This window comes from Antedon bifida, chromosome 3 (assembly GCF_963402885.1).
Source record: "Antedon bifida chromosome 3, ecAntBifi1.1, whole genome shotgun sequence".
NCBI lineage: Eukaryota > Metazoa > Echinodermata > Crinoidea > Comatulida > Antedonidae > Antedon > Antedon bifida.
In genome coordinates this window covers 4,987,525-5,000,146 of record NC_136228.1, presented here as the reverse complement: position 1 = coordinate 5,000,146, position 12,622 = coordinate 4,987,525, and the positions used below count along the sequence as shown (strand labels likewise).

Genomic DNA, 12,622 nt, shown 5'->3' with positions numbered 1-12,622 from the left:
CACAGTATAGTTTATCAAACCTGTAGGAAATAAACAGCAAGAGCTATTTGTTATTTTTTAACTAATGATTTAGTAGCTATTACCAGGAAACAGTGAGATTAATGTGAATCTTCTCTGCTTGAACACCTTAGTGGTATCAGTGGCAGACCTAGGGGTAGCAAAATGGATGTTACTGTTTTTAAAAATATAAACATTTTAATAAATGATAAAAAGAAAATGAGAATTAAAAACTATGAATCTTCATTGCCAGATGGAGACTTGTTGGAAACAAGTCAAAACGTTGCACATGTGTACGTATTCATGAATGGTTTAACGTAAATATACAAATAAAAACTATGAATACAACATTATAAGATGAGAACATTATTCTACTGAGTATCATGCTTGAACTTCTGTATGTAGTACATGAACCATGACTCCTTCCTATCTTGACAATAATAAATTCAGTCATCATCACTCATATAGTCATTTTTTGCATGAAGGATGCCTGACTGATTTTCAACATTTGTATTTATTTAATAACTGTACTAAGTTTAAGCCATACAGAAAAATACCCTTTTCTAATTAGTGACCACTTGGTTTGAACTAGGCCTAAATTAGTGACCACTTGGTTTAAATTATTCTAATTAGTGACCACTTGGTTTGAACTAAGCCTAAATTAGTGACCACTTGGTTTAAATTATTCTAATTAGTGACCACTTGGTTTAAATTATTCTAATTAGTGACCACTTAGTTTAAATTAATGACCCTTTTATTTCAATTATTCTAATTATTGACCACATTGTAAGTGTGACGACTGTTTGACCTTGTGTTTACCACTTGGTTGGCATATTCAAATTAGGAACCACTTGCATTATTCTAATTATTTAAATTAGCATAACTACTGTAACTATAAAACCTGAAGGTGGTCTTAAAATGTGATAAAACTAAGAATACTAATTATATTCTTCTTTTGCGGTTTTATTGTCAAATTATGCAGCTGCTTCTGCTGTCTCATTCCATAGATAAGATAATAAAACTTCTATTTCTGGTATAAATAGTAGTAAAATGTACTCATCACATTTTACCTATCGCATTCAACTTTAAAAATAAATTTCTTTTATTTTTTCTCTGTTATTTTTTCTTCTTGGATGAACCGTTTGACATGAGTACCACAGATATAATTATTTTGTTATGTTTACCCAGTAGGACTGTATGTAGTGCTACGTAGGGCTAGTGTTTAATTTAGTTTTATTAGTAAATGTTCATTATTTTCGCATTTTACTTGTAAGTATTTTATGTTACTTCATGTAGAACATTTCCTTTAGGGTGGATTCAGGATTTTGTGATAGGGTGTGAGGGAGACTCCACTACATGGGTTGGAGCTGAACTGCTGTTTGAACATTTTTAGAATGAATCTCTAGTTGCCCACACTGTTATTACAACACTCAAAATCTAACTTCTTGATTGTGTCTTTATTTTGTAAAATGCTAATACAATTTCAAGTGTAATTTTTATCAGTATTTGCATTCTTTATTTGTTTAATACAGAGTACAGTAGTATTCATTTTTAATTTTATTGGTATAGACTTTGATTAAAATTTAATTTGTTTAACAAAGAAAACTAGTTTCTCAATCAATTGATTAATCCATATATTTGTTACCATCAATGTTCAGGTACAGTTTCTGTTTCTACTCTATATTTCAAGCATCATACCTGATTCACTTATTTCATCTTCAATTACTGAAATGTTTATTACTGCTGGTAATCATAAAGTATGCATACTTTGTAACGTTGCCAGGTTTTGAGCCGGAACCACTGAATTTATAACGATCAAATTAATATTTTACTCAAATTAAGTCTGTATTAGTCAACATGCACAGACTTGGACTTACTATTGTGTCTTATACTGGTAGAGGTAGTTAACCAAGTGGGTGAGATTTTGATTTACAGTTTACACCTAATATGTCAAAGTTCAAATTGTAAAAAAAGTTGATAACATTATTAATTTATATTACATAGCCTATGTAAATACGTGAACGTGATTGGTTGAAACTGCGTCACATGACTACCGCTGCGAGGATCGTAAATCGTATATATCCTCGAGAACGATGATATTGACCGATTAATTTTCGCGTAATTATCGTGTCCCCTGTCATTAAACATATACATTCTCGAGTTCGATGATATTGACTGTGTAATTTTCGTGTGGCAACACTCGCGTTTGCCGATAAATAAACAAAAGTCATCTACTGGATTTGAACTCGGGTGGAATTGTCACTCCATCGCAAGACAACATTTCCACCGTTGCGCCACGCAGCTTGCTTGAAGAAATTATTCATCTAAACTATTTAAACTATGCATACATAGCGCCCTCATTTGTTATTAGTCCTCCCTAAATGTGATGAAACACCGTTTGTGATTGGTCAATACTCACGGTAGTAACCTAGTAACTACGCGCTGAACATCCGGTGATTCGGCTAGCTCCTCGAAGAGAAGACGATGAATTGTTTATTCGGCCTACCTGATTATAATATTATTATTAATAGGCTTATTGATGGAAATTCTTCTGTTAATTTAAACGACCTAGGCCTAGGCCTAAGTGAATATTTTATTGCCAAGGAATCATTAATTAGTAATTATCTGTATATTATTCTTCGCAAGGTAAGGTGTCTAGGCAGGAGGCTTGTTTACATACAATACAAATACTATAGAATAGGAGGCCTAGGCCTAGCCTAGCTTCACCAGCAGACTTGTTCTTGGCTATATAATATAACAGATATTGCCTTTTATATCGGTTAAATATAAGATTTGACATCCCCTTGGGAATGATATTATGTTCTCGGGGAATATATATTTCCCTCAGCTGGCGCTTCGGGAAATATATATTCCCTCGAACATAATATCATTCCCTCGGGGATGTCAAATCTTATATTTAACCTCTAAGCAGTCAATATCTGTATAATATTAAATGTTTTTTCATTACAATAACATAACTTGGTAAAAAATAGTAATTCAGTAAAGCTTTTGTTTTGTGTCAACCGACGAGCTAAGCATTGATCTAGACCTACATAATAATATGGTTTTTGTTTCATTTTGATATTTATTTGTCGTAATTCGTTGTAAATTTATATCAATTTTTTTGATAGGTGTTATACCCATTTGTATTGTACAGTAGTTCATTTTTATCTAAAGTATAACTATTTTTACTAACTAACAATTATCAACACGGCTTGTAGATTTACACTAAAAATTGGTGAATCATGCTTAGTGGTTTAAAGCACAATAATAACACCAAAACTGCGAGGAATAGTGTAGAGGCATGACCTAAACTTGTTCCAAGGTCATAGGTCATCTCAAATTGATAGCTCGCCAATACCATGATAGTCTAAACATTACATTCTGTTGTTTTTCAGTACCTGTAGGATTTGAATAGAAAATGAAATAACTGTGACCGAATGTTTATACAATGCGTGTTTATAAGATAAATAGAAAAATAGTGCAAATGTTCAGTTCATTGTCTTCAATGCTGTATACATTTATGATTATTTAGCTATAAAATAATAACTTATTTGTTTTTTTTAAAGAAAGTTATTGATGACCTTCAGAATGTGTTTACTTTATAATTTATCTCTTACTAATTCTGAAATATCATATTAACTTCATTCAAATTAATTATTGTGTCATTCATCATTAAAATGACATATTTTAATGTGACAGAAAAGTTGATTATATTAGAAGAATTAATAACGTGATAATTGAACATTACAGAACAAAATGTGACAGAGTTAAAGAATTAATGAAGAAAGAAACATAACAATTGAACAATGTGACTGTCAGTACAGAATAGTTGATTATTAAGCCTTTGTCTATACTTATCAAACTTTATGTGACAACAAAATGTGATGTGCGCATATGGACATGATGATGTCATATCACTACCACATTTGGGCATATCACTACCATATTTGGGTACATCACACTTTTTTTGTCAAACTAGTTTGATACTGAAGACAGAGCGTTAGAAAGAACTATAATAGTTCAATAATGAAAGTTTTTATAATTCTAATTGTTTGTTTGATCAAAACGAATTTCCTTATTGAACCAATAAACATTCTGTTTTGTATATAATAATTGAAGATCACAAAAACAAAATGAGACGGTGTACAAAATATTGATATGAAGTTCATTGATTGTAAACCTGTATAAGTTTAACGTGTGTTTCAAGACATTTTCGTCAAGCTACATATCAATACACAAATCGAAACCAGAGGAAAATGTTTTCACTAGTGTACAAAATAGTTGATTACAGTATATAAAATAAGAACTAATTAAATAATAACATAATAAAAACATTGTTTTAATAATAACATTTATTTGTGACACAACAAAATGTGATGAGAGAGTTACAGTAAGAACAAGAATGACATACAAAAATAGATTAATATTATTACAAATACACTTTTCCCTGGTCTAGTCCAACTATTCGCTTTAAAATGAAACATAACCTTGAGGAGAGTTTCGATATCGTGAGTATTATGTTGTCTTTAACTCTCATTTTAAAAGATTATAATGTAATGTCTGTAAAAAATCACAATCCTCCACTAATTGTCACAAGTGATTTAATTTTTGTTCCATTGTACCGTATGAGGGGGGTCATTCATGCGTAGCGGCCTCTTATTGGATGATGGGTTGGTATATAAAGTGTGTGCGGGAACGGCGCGAGGTTGAAACAAGGAGTTGGGAGTAAGCTGAGTGTTGCATTTCTTGATTGGGTGTGGCAAACTACTAGTGTTGTATGGATAAGAAGCTAAGCGGAGAAAATTAAGAAAACCAAAAGTAAGAGATATTTGATGCACACTTCAGCGATATTGTAGTCCTGTAATTAATAACTCCTTAACTTGACTAACGTTTCTTTTACGTCTGATAATTGAGTGGTAGCCTATAGGATTGAAGAACGGATTGACTAATTGAATGCATAACCAAAAGACTCGGGAAACCAGAACACTTGTAAATACAAAACAGTAACGTTATTGGAATTGAATGAAGACGGAGAGGAAACACTTACCTACTAGTGTCAGTAAATTGGAGACTGTTATAGAAAGGAAGGACGGTTGCAGAAATAATATGTTGAATTCTATTATGTACAACGCTTGTTACCTACTAGTATCAGTAAATTGGAGACTGTTATAGAAAAGAAGGACGGTTGCAGAAATAATATGTTGAACTCTATTATGTACAACGCTTGTGTGTGAAATAGTCACCTGATTTGAACTTACATGGCATTCTGATCAACGTTATCAAGTATTGTTATTATAAATATTAATGGATACTGATTTGTGAAATTAATTAACGAGTATTATATAATTATGTGAAAAAGAAACGAAAATAAATAAGAGAAATTAATAAAATTAGTGACTGAAAGATATTAGGCGATGAAGGATTTATAATCGAAGTATATAAGACGAGATAGAGAAAGTGTTGTATTAATTAGATCATACTGTAGGGAATGGGGATAGTAATTTAAGAGGGTAATTCGAGATTTATATGATGAAATTAATTGAATAATATTGTAAAGTGTAACGATGATGCAAGTATACGTATAGGGGACTTAGGGTAGAGGGTTTTTTGGATAGAAGTAAATATTTATTTATTGTTGTATTCATTTATTAGTTTATTGTATTTAACTGGGTTTTGAGTATTGGGAAAGGGTTAAAGGCCATCTCTAGAGATAATTGGGGTAGTAAAGGGAACTTGTAAGATATTTATTTATTTGGTTATTGTTAACGGGTATTTATTTATTAGATATTATTGAATGGTTTAATGTGAAACTTCATATGAATGCTCGTTTGAGCCTGAGGTATAAATGTTTAAAAGAAAAGGAAAAAAAAATTAAAATAACGATAGAAGCTCTTGAAGTAATTTGTAATTATTTTTCTGTACGATTAAATTGGCAAGGTTTCGTGACACTAATCATGGAATAGGGTTTAGGGTCAAGTTTAAGGTGGCGTATACTTTACATTGAGGAGCAAACATTCACTTTTAAACCATTTTTCTTGCTCTCTTTTTTCACTTATAAAATCACAAAATAAAGGGTTAAATTCAACCAAAAACCCATTGAATTCCAGTAAATTAGACTATTTTTTGCTTTAATAAATTACAGTTTTTTCAAGTAAATATATTTTTTTCAATCCAAGTTTTGGTCAAAGTAAATAACTATTATATCTTTAGAGAATTATCTTCTTTACTCGCAATTGGGAGATGAAGGAAGATACTGGGAAGGCTTTATACCATAGTCGTACAAACTGAAATGCAACCAGTCAGCTATTGAATAATGACACTATTGCGTGAGGTCCCTGCATAAATATTGATTAAGCCGTATCACAATTTGATTAATTTTCTCATAATCAACCAAATCATATCTGTACTGGAAAATCTAGAATTATTTCTTTTGCCAGAAAATTAATGATATGATAATTGAAGTACTGTACGTGTAAGATTGGTTTGAGTGGATGCCAATTTTCTGTAATCGTTTTTTGCGACATTTTACAATTTATTTCCTCTCACTTCCAGCCAGTGTAGTGTAGCTTTAAAAAAATTTCTAATATACAGTAAACTTCGAAGCTAAATGAAATCTCTCTTATTAAATAAAGTAGTATTTATCACTGAAGCGTGGTTCCCACTAGCGACATAACGCAGCCGACGCAATGTAACACAACCGACGCAACGTAAGAAAATGCCCTTAGTTATCATTGCATTCTAGTGGGAATCACGCTTAAAGGTTGTTATCATTTAATTGTGTACATATTTTATATGCTTTACTTTTAAAATGATTTTATTATTATAGTTTTACAGTATGTCTTAAGCCTACTCTGCACCATAAAAAAAAGTGATGTGCCCATAATTTAGACACTACCATATTTGGGCACATCACTACCATATTTAGGCACATCACACTTTTTTTGTCAATCTAGTTTGATGTGCATACACAGCTTTGCATTACTGAACATCATGCATAAAATATGATATGAATTATTAATATTTTTACTCCCAATTTGTTATTGTCAGATTGCCATAGTAACAGAATATTATTATGAATCAGTTATGACGTCTAATGACACTTTATTGTTAAAATATCAAAAAAATAATCTGGCCACACCCTTCAATTATAAATTATATTGATATTTGATGCAATTCTAAAGAACGTATAGCCATTTTACTGTAGTAACAATTATGTAATTAACTGGAAAATTATTACTTTTTGTAAACCAAATACAGACACAAATGGTATAAATACCTTAGTCACATTTGTGTCTGTATTTTGGTATTATTTTCCAGTTTATTATATTCGGAACCAGATGAATTTATTTAATAATAATGTAAATATTGTCAACGTATCCATCTATGGTAATTTTGATATTATTTTTTTATACAAATATGACAAGTTCCTGTTTTCCAGTTAAATCATATACAAATATATTACGATTAGTTCCTATTTTTATTAATTGTTAACATTGTTGTTATTAGTCATGTCCACTGTAGTGTGACATGACTCAATACACCATTGTATTTGCTAAACCATTCTATTTAATAATAATAATAATTTATTTGAACATACACTTTTACAACAAACAGTGACACACTTCGATATTAAGGTGTAATGTATTAATAATGGAACCAAACAGTACCCTGATGTGTAAAAAACTCACCCCTCCCCGAAGCTAGCCTCTACAAATCCCCATTTATGTTCTAATACTCTGTCATGTTACAAACTGTAGTAGTATACAAACAGTGAATATATATACTGTATATCATTATAGAAATATTTAATCTGTTTATTTGCTGTACAGTACATCATAGATATTGACACAGTATTACACAGTATTGTACAGTATTACACAGTATTGTACAGTATTTACAGCAGCAAATTACAGTAACAGAAATGTCAATACTCATTGTTTTATTATCAGTATCCAATCATTGTTAATTAATCACCGTTGTTTTGTTAATAATGATTATTAGTCATAGGTCAGGGGTTATTATTATGTATTTGTTTTGTTGATATCCTGGTATCATTCATCACTTACCTGATGCTCAAATCGTATCCTATAACTGTTGTATCCTAGTTACTATCAATACCTCATTCTTTACCTTTACAGATACCGAGACATTTATAAGACTGTGCTTAAAGCACTGGTAGTTAGAGAACTTACTGGACACTGGTAGAAAGTGTCCCCGACGAAACATCCATCCAAATAATCCTGCCAATATGACGAACATGTATACCGCCACCAGGACCACCGCCACCAGGACCACCACCACTACCACCAGTGCTTTCTTATTCTGCTTTCTCTTGATGTTTTTAAGTCAAGTTTCACCTGCAAACGCTCAGTGCAATCCTGTTTTAAAGGATGATGGTTCTATAAACTGGGACAGCTGTACACTGTCGCCACATCATCCTGCAGATGGTTTCCAAAATGCTGAGGACTTAAAGGATGATATACCCGATGGACTAGTTGATATGGCTAATGGATTTGTAGAATTTGTACAAAGGAAGGGTCTTCCTTATGGTAAGTACACAACCATTAGTTTTGATAAAATCATCACTAGAATGGTGCGTTTTACACCAACTCAATAACCCTAAATTTCCAATCTCTCCTCAATTCCTGATAGGTACTAAGTCGCATTTAACAATCAGTTTCCTTCACAACTTCCAATCGGTACCTTTGCACCTAATTTGTGCCCCTCACATCTCCAAATCTGTACTTTGCACCTAATTTGTGCCCCTTAATCTTAACAATCGTAAACCATTAACTTTGTATAAATCAAACTCGTATAAATCAGCATTTTACAAGACTCAATGACCTTTTATGTGACCTTATTTACACTATGCTGTCACAGTGTTGTTAGGCTGGTTGTTATGATGTAGTATCCTAGTTACTTGTCGGCAACCACAATATCCTCATTAGGTCATTGGGTCAATATCAAACCTTTTAGCCCACTATACAATACTTAGTCAAACACTGACATGTTATTGTATTGTTTCTCTAACACGCATACATTCAATTCAAATATTATTTTATGAATATTTCTTTGTTTGAATTGTATTATGAGTACAAAAAAAGTGATTGACATAAGTTGAGTTTGACCAACACTAACACTAACAGTTTTATTATTATTGATTATTTAGCAAACAGTTTATTTTAACAGTGATATTTTTTCAAAGAGTGTCTTTTTGCCACCATACCAACAGTGCCTAATATTTACTGTTATATACCATGTTATTAAAATATAATAAGATTAATTATTGTTACTATATCAATTAGTGAACAGGTGGCTCTCTACTTAATGTTTCATTTTCTTAATTTATTGAGTTTTTCTCGCTTCTTCTTTTAGGTTGTGTTTCCGCAGTCATCACAAAATTATCCGTAAATTTTTTACCAATCAGATAATTAATAACAAAATAAAGTGCGCATGATCAGACATTACCAAACAATTAAGCAGCCAATCACAATGCAACGATTTGTCCTTGAAAGGTTACAAATTATCGCATTTATCCGATAATTATCCGAATTTGAATGAGATAATTATCGGTTAATTTTTCTCGCGTGCAATTGGTTAAACCCCGTTTCCACAGGCAGTTTATTGGTTCATTTTTATCGGTTAACTAACTGTTAATTTTTGGCTGCGGAAACAGCTTTAAATTTATTTTCAATTCTTATAATTTATATGTATTATACAATCAATCATTCTTTTGATTTGAACCAATATATATTTAAGTACTAATAGTAAACCAAGGCTGCTATGACAAACCTAGGCCGCTTATTTAGATCTTTTGTCTTGTTTGGCCCTGATCAGTATTCATAAATAATGCATTACTGATTCTATGACTTCCTATTTATTATGTTGACGTTAATACACGTTTTGTCTAATCATTGTTGAGGTTTTTAAGTTCTTAAATATTTGTTTTTAAAATGGTTATTGAGATGTTATATTTGGTAACTCCAAGAAACTGATTTTCCATGTAAATTATTAATTATTAAAAGTAAATAAAAAGATTTCAATCTTCTAAAATAACTTGAATTTAGAGGAATAAAACTATATTATACTACAGTACTATGTTAAATTATTATTTATTTTTATATAATGTACTGTATATACTCAAGTATTTATTTTATTTATTTATTTCAACAATATTTTACAAAGGTCCATCCAGCCGAAGCTAATCATTAGTATAATCCCACTTTGTAATTTAGATTAAATATTTAGGTGATAAGTTATAAAACACCATTTGATGGGTTTTTTTCAGAGGAAATTAGAAAATTAGAAGAAGATGGTTTTGATCAGGATGCTGGTCAGGAGGTTTGTATAAATATGTTTGTTTAATAATACAGTTGAACCTCCGTGAGCGGTCACCTCCCTTAACGGCCGCACTTTCAAAAGCATGTTTGTTCTTCCTATCTAATTAATGCATTTGGTACCTCCCGTAAGCGGTACATTTCATTCATTTATTTGACCAAAAAAACAATAAAAACAGGTCAGGAAAAACAAAAACTACCAGGCCACTATAACTCAATGAGTCAGTAATTAATTGATTTTATGAACTTCCATTTATTTCAAAGAATGTGCTCTAATTTACCTGTTCTGTATAACCAATTATTTGTATAATATTTCAGCTGGCTGTATGGTATATAGGCATCATTGTATGCTTCTGCATTGGTATACTATTTATCATCATAATGCCAATCATCGCCTTGTTTTTCTGTTGTTGTCGCTGTTGTAATAACTGTGGAGGGAAACGAATACAGAAGGAAACAAAAGCTATGGGTTGCAAACAAGTTGTGTTTTCTTTGCTACTACTTTGTATAACGATTGTTATAGGGTATGTTGCTATTCTGTTTGTTTCACCTAGGCCTAATAGTGTATTACAGTAAAGGCAGATTAGCGATCAAAATTGTCGGGAACCTTAATCTAGACTAATTATTTTTTCCCAAACCCTTCCACGTCTTGTATAATTGTTCTCATTAATTAATCAAAATCATACAAACGATCTGAAACTAATTTAAGTGCTTTTTTGGTGTAAATTAGTACATAATGCTCTTGAGAAATGCCAGTTCCGATCGAGTGCCATTTGAAAAAAACAACAGGCAGAGCTATTGGATTTCACCATGTGACCAACAATCGTCCAATGAAATGACAAGAATTTATTTAATAGGTGTTATATAATACAAATTATATTGTTATTTATTTAAAGGTTTGGAATGGCTTATAGCAACACTGGGAATGATTTCCTTACTACTACGTCATGGGATAGAACAAAAGAAACGTATGATTTGACGCTGAATGAAGTTGGAGCATACTCAAGTACAGTCACAAAAGTAAGCTTAATTCAAATAAACATTTCATCAATATACGAGGTATGCACAGAATGACTGTTAGACTCAATAGCCACATAGTTGCGTGGCACATCATGAAAGCGTATAGCCACATTGCACATTATTATCAACTTTGTTGGGAATATTAAACTTTCACAACATCATTTTTATATATAATTTTGCTTAATTTCAGCAATTAAATGAAATTTTTGAGGAATACCAAGTTTTTGATAAAGAGATGCGGCAACAGATAGATGGTAAGTGATTATCAAAAATAATTTTAATAAATTGGTGATCAGGTGCGGATTTAGGTCGGTTGATGTTTTCAAATATATGTTTTCATTTCATAAAACTTAATTTTGCAGATAGGGGAAATCAGATATACAAGTCAACAGAACCATATTTAGAAGAGCAGTGCGGTTTATCAGATCTATATAACAGTTATGAAGAATTTATTGATGGTCAGTATTTCAATGTACTTTGTTTTTTCATGTCGACTACCATTTGTTTTCTTTAATTATAATATAATATCAGGTCGGGAATAGCAGAAAAGCTGATATACACTCTCAATACCAGAAAACCTGAGTAGAGTACCTATCAACTTAAATAATCAGTATCGTAAAGTTGTGAACAAACAATTAAAATGTATTAAACATAATGATTATCTGTGATTCCAATAAAAACAATATTTAAAGGAGATCCCTCAATAACAAACATATTAATATTATATTATTTTAATGTTTTACTCAGGAGTTTTTAAAGCTATGTCTACACTATAAAAAAAATGTGATGTGGATATATATATATATGGACACGATCATTTCATATCACTACCATATTTGGGCACATCACACTTAGATAAAGCTTTAGAATTGTCATTGTATATTTTGTATTGTGTTGTTTTTTTCACTACTTTTCATTTTGTAGGCTTTTCTTGATCAAAATTGATTTGAAATGTTATTAAATTCGTAAATAAATTACATTTTTCTGATCTTGCAGCAATCAATGCTTCGTTGATTACACTGAACACAATGGAAACGCTTCAGACCGACATTAGTACGGAATCTGTCGAATTGAGCAACGACTTGAAAGATATACAAACTGCTTTGAATCAAGTCAAGGTTACGTGTGGATCTTCATGTGATCAAATTGATCCAACACTCTTAGAGCTTAACACTAACCTCTCACAGGTACTTTAGTGTATTATTACAATGGACTCCCAATACCGGACTCTCTAAAAACCAGAAAAACCCTCCCAGACATTTCTT

General features: G+C 31.3%; 1 protein-coding gene across 5 annotated transcripts in view; it reads left to right on the top strand.

Annotated features, from left to right (window-relative positions):
- Positions 1-12,622, top strand: part of LOC144837257 (prominin-1-A-like) — a 34,817-nt gene that overhangs the window by 4,540 nt on the left and 17,655 nt on the right. For all 5 annotated transcript variants that reach the window (XM_078692300.1, XM_078692298.1, XM_078692296.1 and 2 more), the window contains exons 2-8: positions 8,139-8,549; positions 10,289-10,341; positions 10,656-10,861; positions 11,234-11,357; positions 11,548-11,611; positions 11,720-11,815; positions 12,354-12,544. In XM_078692300.1, coding sequence (XP_078548426.1) covers positions 8,249-8,549; positions 10,289-10,341; positions 10,656-10,861; positions 11,234-11,357; positions 11,548-11,611; positions 11,720-11,815; positions 12,354-12,544 — 1,035 coding nt within the window. In that variant the 5' untranslated portion in view covers positions 8,139-8,248. The remainder of the gene's footprint in view (positions 1-8,138; positions 8,550-10,288; positions 10,342-10,655; positions 10,862-11,233; positions 11,358-11,547; positions 11,612-11,719; positions 11,816-12,353; positions 12,545-12,622) is intronic.